The sequence below is a fragment of the Eulemur rufifrons genome, chromosome 7 (assembly GCF_041146395.1).
Source record: "Eulemur rufifrons isolate Redbay chromosome 7, OSU_ERuf_1, whole genome shotgun sequence".
Classification (NCBI taxonomy): Eukaryota; Metazoa; Chordata; class Mammalia; order Primates; family Lemuridae; genus Eulemur; species Eulemur rufifrons.
In genome coordinates, this window is record NC_090989.1 from 12,042,763 (window position 1) to 12,055,720 (window position 12,958).

General features: G+C 37.0%; 1 protein-coding gene across 6 annotated transcripts in view; it reads left to right on the forward strand.

Moving 5' to 3' along the window:
- Positions 1–12,958, forward strand: part of SYNJ1 (synaptojanin 1) — an 82,213-nt gene that overhangs the window by 16,390 nt on the left and 52,865 nt on the right. For all 6 annotated transcript variants that reach the window (XM_069472336.1, XM_069472340.1, XM_069472339.1 and 3 more), the window contains 4 exons: positions 3,794–3,880; positions 5,358–5,625; positions 8,929–9,154; positions 9,917–10,000. In XM_069472336.1, the coding sequence (XP_069328437.1) occupies positions 3,794–3,880; positions 5,358–5,625; positions 8,929–9,154; positions 9,917–10,000 (665 nt within the window). The remainder of the gene's footprint in view (positions 1–3,793; positions 3,881–5,357; positions 5,626–8,928; positions 9,155–9,916; positions 10,001–12,958) is intronic.

The window sequence follows — 12,958 nt, forward strand, 5'->3', positions numbered from 1 at the left end:
ACAAAAAGATCCAGTCCAGATTTGTACATTTTATTTAGTTGGTATGTCTCTTTAGTCTCCTTAAATGGAAAAATTCCTTAGTCTTTGACATTTATGACTTTAAAAATTTTGAAAACGAAGGCTAGTTATTTTGAAGAATGGCCCTCACTTTGGATTTGTCTGATGGTTCCTCATGTTTAGATTCAGATTATACATCTTCAGCAGAAATATTGCAGAAGGGGTTTTGCATTATTTTCGTCATATCCTGTCAGCTAGCACATAATTTTGACTTGTCCCATTACTGTTGGTGTTAACTTTGATTACTTGATTAAGGCAATGATCTGGCAGACATTTTTTTTCCTTTGTAATTATTTTGAAGGGAGGTACTTTAAGACTATGTATATCCCATTCCTCTTCAGACTTTAAATTCATCAGTTTATTCAGTAAGTTGCAATACATTACTCTTATTATTTATTTGATGCTCAAATTGTCCTAGGTTTTGCCAGTAGAAGCACCTTCAAGCTGGCTCCTGCATTTTAGCAATGTCTCCATTGTTCTGTGAACACCACTTCCTTACTTTTCTGGTGCAAGAATATGTTTCAGGCTCATTTTGTCCCAGATTTTTCCCTGGAATCAGCCATTTCTCCATGGAATCCTAGTTCTTTTTAGTGGAGAATGGTATTTAGAAACCAAGATATGGGTGCTAGGAATGCTCATTGCTATCAGAGTATTGCAGATCTCAGGTCCTGTCAATGGTTAGAGCCAAGGAGTGTATGTAAATATGTATGTGTATGACATAAATACTTACACTCATTTATATCTGTGTTTCTCATCTTCTGTCTATCTAGAAAACACCCATAACTCAATTCCAATCACCATTGTCCATACTAGTTTTCTTTTTTGGTTTGTGATTCTCTTCTCTGACAGTGAGAAGCCTGACTCTCATTATCCTTGATCATTCCCCTGTATAACTATTCTCCTGTTGCCACTATAGCCTCCTCCACCACATGAGTGACCTCCTCACCCTTCTGGGGCTCCAACATCCTGCCCCTCCCCATCCTTCTCAAGCTCTGACATACCATGCCAGGCCACCCATGACATCCCTGGATGGACACTCCTCCTCACCCCTGTCAGACTGCAGCACCTCATGCCAGGCTGCCCCTCCCCCAAGTCGATGCCCTCTTTTCCTGCTTCTGGCTTCACCTCCATGCATGGACCATCCTTACTCCCCCTGGGCCCTGGCAACCTGCACTGGACCTCTCTGCACACAACTTTGACCTTGGAAGCATATATGGACAATTAAAATAACATCTATTGTCCTTCAGATAAAAAAAAATACTTAGGAAGAAGACACTGTTTTCTTAAATTGGAAGTGCCTGGAATTAAAAGTACATATGGCTCTTAAATTTAGTTTACCAATTTATTGAACATACAATTGTGAACCCCCTACTGAGTGCCAGGCACTGATTAGGCTGCTGGGGATAGGGCAAGAGAACTAGACAGAATGCCTTCCCTCATGAAGCTGCATTCTCTGACAACGCTTCTAAGCCTGTTTCCTCATATGTCAAAAGGAAGTAGTAGCAATTTTGTGCATAGGGTTGTTGTGAAAATTGAATAATGCATGAAAGCAGCCTAGTGTTGTTACTGTCATAATCATCACAGAAGCAATATACAAGTTCCTCAGCTGAAATATTTTAAAATTTCTTTTAGAATTTTAAAGGGAATAAAAAAAATTGGTAGGGAAAATAACAAATGCCATGTCCTCTACTCTTTGAATTATTTTTTTGTTTTCTGTAGCATACACTTTTATCTAAGAATATACACTTTAAAGTGTGTATGTATGTTCTCTGAGTCTCAGAATATACTACACAGGTGTAAATATTAAACTGCAGGGCATGCATGTTTGAATTAGGTTGACATAATAGATGGACCTTCATTGGGCCTGAGACATATGACATGTTCATATATTTTGGAGTACAGTTAATGGGAAGGTAATTATTATGCATTATTATAAGAGAGAACATTTTGTTGCATGGTAATTTACATTATAGAATTACTTTTTCTATTTTCTAAGGACAGGTGATGACTTAACATTAAGTATATATTTTCTTTTTAATTCTTACTAGCTGCTGCTATTTGAACCCAAATGATGATTGATGCTGAACCTGATCTATCTAGTAATTTCTGTATTACTATATTAGTGATGGTATTTTACATGCATATAGAATGTCTCCTGTAAAACTCTAGAATATTATCCTGGAAGCCATGTCTTCTTTCATGAGAGATATAACAAGTCTCTCTAATGTTTTGTATGCATGTGGTACTCTTGACAAGGCAGTATTTAGGGGAAGGCAATCCTGTTGTACTTTATAAAGTGTAATTAAAATTTATATTGTGATGTTTTATATTTGTGTTGCTTGTCATGAAATGTTAGGAGTAACTGTTCTATAAACATATGGTATAATAATATTAATAGGAGCTCTAGGAATGCAGAATGAGATGCAAATCCACATAACTTTAATGGCTTTGTGAAATCTCTGCTCCCTGATTTCGTACTAGGTGGTTTGATAAAGGCCCACACTTAATAATGAACATATTAGGGAATCGTGGTGAAAGTGTCAGCTAATTGAGTGATTGAGTCATTTAGTCTTAGCCTGTGCTGCCAACTAGCAGAGTACAACTCACTAGAAGGCAAAAGTGAGATCATTAGGAAGAAGGTTTAAGAGTAGATGATCTAAAAAGAAGTGAAGCAGGCAGAGAAAGTAAGATGTTCTCTAGAACCCGGGAGAAGAGCTTCCAGGCAAAGGAAAAGATCTCTGATGAAAAGTACAAAGGAGTATTAGGCAAAGCAGTAGCCCGAAAAGACCCCTTTTGTTGGCAATAAAGATGGACAGAAAATGTGAAGGGTATAAGGATCTTTTAATGACTTTCTAACGTGGGACACACAAGTATTACTGAAAGGTCTTATGTCCTAGATAAATGAGGTAAAGGAAAGGGGATAAGTGCAAGAGGTAAGAGGTAAATAAGGAGTGGACCAGTCAGCCAAGAGGTGAGTTGGGTGTGGGGTAGGGAATGGATAAGGAAGGGCAGTGGAGAAGGAAAGAAACCTGGAAGAAAAGGAAGGAATGAGAAAGGGGATCATTCCTTTCTAAATGGTAGACTTTAGAATGTATTATTTTTAATTGTCTTTTGACATACCAGCTGCTATATTTCTTTGGTTCTTTGTCAAATTTTTAATGTGTACTTGCTATATACTAGGAAGGTTCTTCCTTTAAAGTTTTAGGATTTGTTTATTGTTTTTTTCTTCTCAATGGAACAACCACAACAGCCTGCCCTCATGAAAATATTCTGTGGGTTACTTTCCTTGGCAAGATAACATTAACTTTATAACAGAAGAAATAAATTAAGACAAAGGCCAGACTTTTGTCCTTTCAGATTCAGATTTCTCCATTCCTGTACTAAATTGTGTAGTCAAGTATTGCCATTAGCTTTCATCATTTAGTGTTTTGTTAGTTTTCTATGTGTCAAGCACTATTCTAAGTGTCAGGGATAAAAGGATGAATAAAATAAATTTCAAATCAGTGGGAGAGGATGAATTAATTAATAGATGTTTCTGGAGTAATTTGTTAACTCCTTGGGAAGAACAGTTACTAGTTTGAAAAACTACTTTATGCAATACATTTATGTTAATAATATAGGATTTTTTTAAATATCAGATTTAGACATTTTTGGTTGAAACTCTGGCTTTATAGCTAAGTATTAATAGAATCTGATATTTCGGGTCATTTTTCGTAACCTAAAACTTCTTTTGTAGCATCTGCAGAAAAAGAGGCAATCAAGGGTACATACTCCAAAGTACTGGATGCATATGGACTCTTAGGTGTTTTACGATTAAATCTTGGTAAGTTTATTATTCAATATAATTCATCCATTTTTAAATTTCTACTTTTGTTATTCTACCTATATATTATTTCAGACTCCTACTCAAGTTATAAATGTGCTAACATATTTTAAACCTTAATTTAGCTAATCTTGTGATAATGTTTATTGCCCAAAAAATCATGCTACATGGTCAAGCTCTTGTGATTTTTAACTTCCAGAGATAGCTCTAGTTTGAACGCTTTAAGAGATGGGTATCAACAGTCAAAAAAGAAAATCAAAGCATTGCTCTTTTTCTTTGCTTTAATACATTTTGGAAAAGGTGTCTTCATGAGAAGCACACTGATTTCCCTGGTTTACAGTGGGAAAGACATCTGTTTTGGATTCAGAAGGTCTCAGCTTGAGACTGTCTGCCACTTAATGTCACCGTGGACTGCAGAGTTGCCTTTGTGATTACCAGTTTGTCTGTAATGGTGTGAACCAAAGTGTGGCCCAAGGACTGGTAATGGTCCATGAATTGTTTTGTTGTTGGCCTGTGATGAGATAAGGAGCTTGCACCATCATGCAAATCAACATATTGCTTCCTTTATTAATAAAGTCTTACTATGAAAAAAAATTTAACTGGTAGGGTGAACTTGGTGATATAATTAATTTCCATTCTAGTACAAGCATCTTTTCTCATTATGAGCTGGTAATAGTTCATGGACTGTGCTTTGAGAAGCACTGTTCTATAAAATGGAGATTTGCCATTTGTTATGAATCTATCACATGTAAAACACTGGTGCTTTGCTAATTAATCTTAGGCGATCCTCACAGTCTAGTGAGGTATTTGTTTTAATTCCTTTTTATAAGGGATAGTATCTCAGGTTGGTTATATTACATGCTGAAATTGGTCCAGATAATAAATAGGGGAGCCAAGATGAAGGGCTGTTTCTGCCTATGTCAAAGCCCATGATCAAAGTACACCTGCTGAATTTCAAGTTCATATTAATTTCATAGGGTTTTTGTCACAATTAGAAGAAAAAATTTCTATGAAAGGTTTGTAAACCAAATTGCTTTATAAATTGTTACCAGGGACTTTTGCCCATATATCGTCAACATTATCAGCACACATTTTTATACCATGTTTTTCAATTGTACAAAGAACTTTCACATTCATTATCTTATCTGAACTTCCTAACACTCTTATAAAGGGAAGATAGAGACTGTAACACATTATTTTTTTTTATTTGATAAATTTTTATAGCCTCAGATTAAGCAGAGGAGGAATTTCATAAGCGTGAGATTATCCTGTTAATGTTTAAATGTTTTATTATACTTAAAATATTTAAACAGGGATTTTTTTTTCAACTAGAAAAGATCTAGCTGTGAGTTTAAACAAATCCATAAGTTTAAAATAATCAGTGTCAGATTTAAAAGATAGAGATACAAGAAGAAAGAAGAAAATAGCTTAAAAAATGTTGAGATTTTTCATTCAATAAAATCTTTGGTTTTTGCAGGAGATACTATGTTACATTATCTGGTCCTAGTCACAGGATGTATGTCTGTTGGAAAAATTCAAGAATCTGAAGTGTTCCGAGTTACTTCCACTGAGTTTATATCACTACGAATTGATTCTTCAGATGAAGATCGCATTTCAGAAGTGCGAAAAGTTTTGAATTCAGGAAACTTTTATTTTGCATGGTCTGCCTCTGGCATCAGTTTAGATCTGAGTCTTAATGCACATCGTAGCATGCAAGAACAGACAACTGATAATAGATTTTTCTGGTGAGTTTGTGTTTTATTTTTTCCCCTTTTAAATCATGTGCCGTGTAATAGCTTGGTGATTTTGGGCATAATAGTTCAACAGTTGCTATTTCCAGAGATAACATTGCTGATCGAGCATACCCCTCTTTCCTGCTCCATAATCCTCTGCAGAGTATGGCAGGTAGTTACAGTCAGTTTATTGAAGTTGGCATTTGACATGAAACCCCTTTGCTTCTCCTGATCTCAACTGACCTTTCATTTTAGAAATACATTTTAAATATTTGTTTTAAATTTAGGAATGAATTTAGCTGTAACAAAACTATGTTATTCATATTTACTATTCTTAGTTTTGAGATCTTATTTCTGTCAATATTCCCTTCCTAAGCCAAGATTCCCTTATTATTTTTTATTTTAAGACTATAAGTAGATGATCCTGATTCAAGAGCAACAGACTGTGAAGTAGTAGTATACTGGGACACTGGGACAAGGACTAGTACTATAATAAGATAAAACTTACGTAGGTAGCTGTGATATGTTTCATGATTATGCATAACTGTGCTGTATTATAAGTAGGCATGAATGGTGAACAGAATGCATGGGACTATAATTAGTATTGCTTTATTGTAGCAGATCACATTTCTAGTATAGTGGTTCTGTTGTCTACAGCCAGCACTGATGTTGACTTTTTTCCTTACTGCCATGTGCAAATTATGTTTCATTATATTGAAATATGTTATAAGGCCAAAGTTGAAGACTCTCTGCTCTTGGCCTCCCTTAACTGTTCAGATTCAAGGTGTCATTCCTCCTCTATTTTCTCTCTCACACTTTCACCTTTCACACTATCACTTATATGGGTCTTGAGTAGCACATTCAGGTACGCCCATTTCTCTACCTGTCAGAGAGCTTAAAGTTAACCTTAGGATAAGAAACTAACTTTAGAGCAACAGCTTGGTCACTTTCTAGCTCATTTGGCAGTGTTTAGACCCAGAGTAGTGGAATGGGGGAGGAGAGAGGGCAGAATGCAAAAAAGGTTGAGAGCCCTGTATGTTGGAGACTTGGGTTTAGCAAAGGGGGAGACAGGGAGGAGACAAAAGGGGGTGAGGGGGAGAGAGGGAGGGAAGGAGGGAGGGGATGAAGGGGTTATTAGGGGAGTGGATGGACGTAAGGTGCTCTCTGCTCGGAGAAGCTAGTGATGATGGAATGCACTTTTGTCTGGCGTTAGGAAATAGGCTTCCAAGAGTTAAAACTGTTTCAGCACTACACTTTTTCTAGTGGAAGACGTTGAAGTCCCTTTGAAAAGGTAAACATGTTGCAGGTGTGCTTAGGACAGCTGTCTTTACCATTGTGTTCTCTCCTCATTCCTACCCAAAATTCCTTATATTGAGAGATAAAACCTTTTCTGCAACGATTAGAAGTCTAAGCAGGTACAGATACATTGGTTAAGTTTAATCAATAGGAATAATTTATTTGCTTTTTTCATTCAATTAAGAGTGAAAATGGGGACAAATTTAAATAAAAGAAAGCCTGAGAGGATTTATCCAGTAGGAGACAGGTTGAACAAAGGGATGGCTAAAACACCAAAGATGAATTTTGCTCATTTTATAATTTTTACAATTTTGCGTATAATTGGTTTTTTGTTTTGTTTTTTTGTTTTTTTGTGTTTTTTTTTTTTTTTGAGACAGGGTCTCACTCTGTTGCCTGGGCTAGATTGCAGTGGTGTGGTCATAGTTCACTGCAACCTCAAACTCTAGGCGTAAGCAGTCCTCATGGCTCAGCTTCCCAAGTAGCTAGGACTACACGTGCATGCCACCACACCCAGCTAACTTTTTAAAAAATTTTTTGTAGAAGTGAGGTCTCGATATGTTGCCTAGGCTGGTCTCAAGCGATCCTGGCCACAAGCGATCCTCACACCTCGGCCTCCCACAGTGCTGGGATTATAGGTGTGAGCCACTGCACCCATGCAGGATTGGCATTCTTAAGCTTCACTTTGCACAGAAAAATGGAAACTTTTAGAATTCATTGTGCATACCATTGCACTTAGTAGAAGTATTCTCCAGGATGCAGCCAAGTAATTTTTGTAGTCAAAGAGTGGCAAATACCCATCACAAAACCCACCATGAAAACTGACAGCAGAGGGAGAAACTCTGCACAGAATGCCTAGGATCTGAGTTCTGTTTACATGGAGGACAAATAAGTCTTTTATACCTTCACTATGACATGGGTCTCCACTGTGGTGTCTGGCCATACCAGGTCACAATCAATGTGAACTTTGCCTCAGATCAGTGTAGGTAATAAAAGTATGGAAGCTTAAGTCAATGTATTAATATTTTTAAAATAAGTAATAGTCATCAGATTTAACATTATCCCAGTCACTCATTTACATTCCTGTATGCTTTCTTGGATGGGTAAGAGGAGTTGGGGTCATAGCTGGTTTTCCAGGACTGCATGTGACCAGCACCTATTTTATCTCTGCTGCAGCCCGTAATCTGAGTGGTGGGCAGGGAGCTGAGGACTGCTGCTCTGAGTCTTCAAGAAAATGCTGATGCATTTTTTATGCCTTGTTTAAGACAGGAAGGTAGTACAGAGAGCTTAAGAATTCCACTTAAAACTCAGAGAACCAAGCTTTAATAATATGGAAAATCCACTTTTAAATTGATAGCGTTTTTCTGCTCAGCAATATATTTTTCTTAGTGTTAGGTTGGTTAGAAGCTTCAGTGTGTTCTTTTTTTTTTTTTTTCTTTTCTTTTTTCTTTTCCACCTGAAGAAAAGCAGCAGGTACCAGTGTGTTCTGTGGAGGACTAAAGTTCCAGGAGAGACCCATGAGGGGTGATAGGTGAGAAGGCCAACCTGGCAGGGCTGCAGCCCCCACCCCTGCTTTAGTTAGCCGTGATGACTCTGCTTTTATCTGTAATGTAATCATTGGGCTTCTGTGTGTTTGTGTGAATAAAACTTTTTTTCCTGAAAAAGTCTGGAAACCAGGCCCCATCTGTTAGCTGGAATGCTTAAAGTATTTGGAGTGAACCCTAGGTCTGCACTGTCTAATACGGTAGCCACTAGTCACATCTATAAAGACATAACAGAAATGAGGCACAGACACTAAAAACACAAAAATGCTTCTTTTCTATGGACATGGATAATATGTCGAAGAATCTCATTTTATAGCTCTATCTTCCGATCCCTAGCATAAATGTAAATGAACTGATTTATTTTTGGTGCCTTTTAATTTAACAACATTAAGTTAATGTTCCAGAATCACCATTTTAAAATTTATATTTTGTTATTTAGTACTCAAAAAGGTAATACATTTTTTTCTTTTTCTGGTAGGAATCAGTCTTTGCATTTGCATCTCAAGCACTATGGTGTGAATTGTGACGACTGGTTATTACGCCTCATGTGTGGAGGAGTAGAAATCAGAACAATTTATGCTGCTCATAAACAGGCAAAGGCTTGCCTCATTTCAAGATTAAGCTGTGAACGAGCTGGGACCAGGTTTAATGTTCGGGGAACAAATGATGATGGTCATGTCGCCAATTTTGTAGAAACAGAACAGGTATATAGTGTTTTATATTGCTTGATTTGTGTATAATAGGAAAGGCACAGAACATACTAGAATGACAGATTTTTATTTGATTGAGAACTGATTTTGACATCTATAATATTGTTTTATGAATGTCCTTCGTTACATATTGGCCTTAAAAAAGGCTTCACTAGAACAAACTTATTTTGATATGATTCTTCAGATAGGTAACAAGATAGTCACTGGGCAGCATGGCATACTCAATGTTGTATGTTTTGGTATTGAATTTAAAAACCCTCAACCCTCAATTATAGAGCTGGATAACCTAAGTGTTTTTTGTGACATTGAATCAAACCCAACTCTTAATGGCAGGTATGTGTACCATCTAAAAATTAGAAGCTATGATTTTGGCTATGAAACTATATGATTGTAAATTCAGAATACACCCCTAGCCCAGCTCATCTTCAAATTAGATTAAAAAAAATATAAAAAATTAAAGAAAAATTAAATGAGATATAAAGGTATGTGTGTAAAATATTGAGATTTAAAAGAAATTCCTTTTTAAAAGTTGTGATTTTTATGCTTGTATTTTTACTATTACTTTGATTAATATCATTCATTGAAAAAAAGATTAAAAGCTTGTTTAATGGCCTGTTTTGGATATTTTGATTAGGACAGTTATATATGAGAAATATAAAATATAACTAACATATGACAGATTTTAGTAAATTCATTTTTCTAATACAGATATAACTTTCTCTGTGGAAATAATTTATATATTATTTTTCTTTTTAGGTTGTGTACTTAGATGACTCTGTTTCTTCCTTCATACAAATCCGAGGATCTGTTCCACTGTTCTGGGAGCAACCAGGGTTGCAAGTATGTGTTTGACATTCAGTTTTTTATTTTTTTGATATTTTCCATATTTCCTAAACTTTCAGGATAGTTCATCAATTCATTGATAGTTTCAGTATTCTCCCATCCAAGTACTAGCCAGGCCTGACCCTGCTTAGGTTCCGAGATCAGATGAGATTGGGCGTGTTCAGGGTGGTGTGACCATAGACCATAGTTTAACTATTCTATCTAATAATATTGGCTAGCTTCACAAAAATCAGGATCTGAGTACAGAGTTCCTGGACTTGTCTTAGGTATTTTTTCCTTTAATGCTCTTTCAAATAGCCATAGGAATTCAGCTGTCGTATTTAATATTGAAAAATTTGAGGTTTTTATAGCACATTGATACTCAGTGATTTCATATTTAATATTTTGTTATCTTAGTATGTAACAATTTAGTCTCTTTAGGCAGAAGAATGTAGTAGTTAAAACAAAGCCTTGGGGCTGGGTGCAGTGGCTCACGCCCACACCTGTAATCCTAGCACTCTGGGAAACTGAGGTGGGAGGATTGCTTGAGCTCAGGAGTTCAAGACCAGTCTGAGCAAGAGTGAGACCCAATCTCTACGAAAAATAGAAAAATTAGACAGGCGTCGTGGTGTGTGCCTGTAGTCCCAGCTACTCAGGAGACTGAGGCAGGAGGATTGCTTGAGCCCAGGAGTTTGAGGTTGCCATGAGCTATGATGACACCACGGCATTCTACTCAGGGCAACGTAGTGAGACTCTGTCTGAAAAAAATAAAATAAAAAAAAAGTAAAAATAAAGCACTGAGTATCAGACTTCTCAATTGAGATCCTTACTCTACCACTACTAGCTGTGTGATCTTGAGCAAGTGATTTAACCCTTCTGTTTCCTTATCTATGAAATGGGAATAATATTAATAGTACCAACTTCATGGAATTATAAAGATTAAGTGGAAAGCACTTAGAATAGCACTTGGCACACAATCAGTACCATGTAAGGGTTAGCTATTGTTGTTATTATCAATGATATATCTGCTACTAGAATTTTATTTTATAATTTATATGTAACCTGTCATCTTCAGTATGTTTTCTGACTTGCTTTCTGATAATTTTTCAAGCTTGCCTTTGTTGAAATAAATGCCTGATTTTTAAAATATAAGGTCCAGGTGTGGTGGCTAATGTCTATAATCTCAGCACTTTCAAAGTCCAGGGTGGGAGGATCACTTAAGCTCAGGAGTTCAAGACTAGTCTGGGCAACATAGCAAGACCCTGTCTCCACCAAAAAATAAATAAATAAAATAAAATAGAAGATTTTTAAAAATGTAAAGTCATAATATTGGATTGTTCATAATAGTATAATTTTGCATTTTATTTTTATTCACAAATATTTAGTCCCTAAAGTATGTCATATTTATTTTAGGCCTCTAGGTATATATATAGTCCAGTAAGTTTTGTGCCTCAGTCTATAGTATTGAGAAAAGGGAAAGAAAAAAAAAAAAATCTTTCTTTTAGTTTACTACTGGATCTCTTACATTCTAGATTGGTTATTGTGGAGAAAAATTACACACCACTTGAACATTTTTAGTAATACATTTCGTTCATGATAGGCCAAGAGTTAACAAGGATTAACACTTGCACTGCTCTACAAAAATTCTTGAGTTCTTGTCAAGTCCAAGACCGGTTTGACTTGTTTTATCTTTGGCTTGTAGGGGTAACTTAAATAGATATATCTCTCTCCAAATCTCCTTTGGGAAAGACTCCCAACCCAACTCTACTTCTCCTAAGCTTTCATGATCAGCAATGGGTGTTTGGAATATTTGCTTTAAGAACATTCATAGGCCGGGCGCGGTGGCTCACGCCTGTAATCCTAGCACTCTGGGAGGCCGAGGCGGGTGGATTGCTCAAGGTCGGGAGTTCGAGACCAGCCTGAGCGAGACCCCGTCTCTACTAAAAATAGAATGACATTATATGGACAACTAAAAATCTATATAGAAAAAATTAGCCGGGCATAGTGGCGCATGCCTGTAGTCCCAGCTACTCGGGAGGCTGAGGCAGTAGGATCGCTTAAGCCGAGGAGTCTGAGGTTGCTGTGAGCTAAGCTGACGCCACGGCACTCACTCTAGCCTGGGCAACAAAGTGAGACTCTGTCTCAACAAAAAAAAAAAAAAAAAAAAAAAAAAAAAGAACATTCATAAAAGCCTGATTTGATAGAAGTTGAATGCTTTTGTTTTTAGGGGCAGGCTAGTTTAAGAGATTCTAGTAACCTATTTATGGGCCTGTGTTATGCTGTTTTCTGTGTTTTCTTATTAAGAAGTTCAAAATTACAGTGTTTGATTATTCAATAAGGTTGGATCCCGAGTAGTTACACTGAAAGGTCCTCCTTGGGTGGGACTTCTTTACTACTTCCTTCTGTATGCTGTGGCCTCCTCATATAGATAGTCTGCCTGGTCTCAAGGGATCCTCCTGCCTTGGCCTCCCAAAGTGCCAGTATTACAGGCATTACAGGCCACCGTGCTGGGCCAAGATTATAATTTTTGAGACAGCGAGACAGTCCAATAATTCTGCCAAATTGTCACTGAGGGGCCTATTATTGACTTGATTTGGGTTGAGTATTAGGTCAGTGGTTTTCTTAGTTATTTAATGTTTTGGTCTAGCAGTCCCCAACCTTTTTGGCAACAGGGACTGGTTTCATGGAAGACAGTGTTTCCATAGGACAGGGGGACGAGGTTGGTTTCAGGATGATTCAAGCACATTATACATTTACTGTGTGGTCAAACCTCTTTGCTAATGATAATCTGTATTTGCAGCCGCTCCACAGCACTAGCCTCACCACCTCTGCTCCACCTCAGATCATCAGGCATTAGATTCTCACAAGGAACGCGCAACCTACATCCCTCGAGTGTGCAATTTACAGTAGGGTTCACACTCCTATGAGAATCTAACACTGCCACTGATCTGATAGGAGGCAGCGCATATGCGGTGA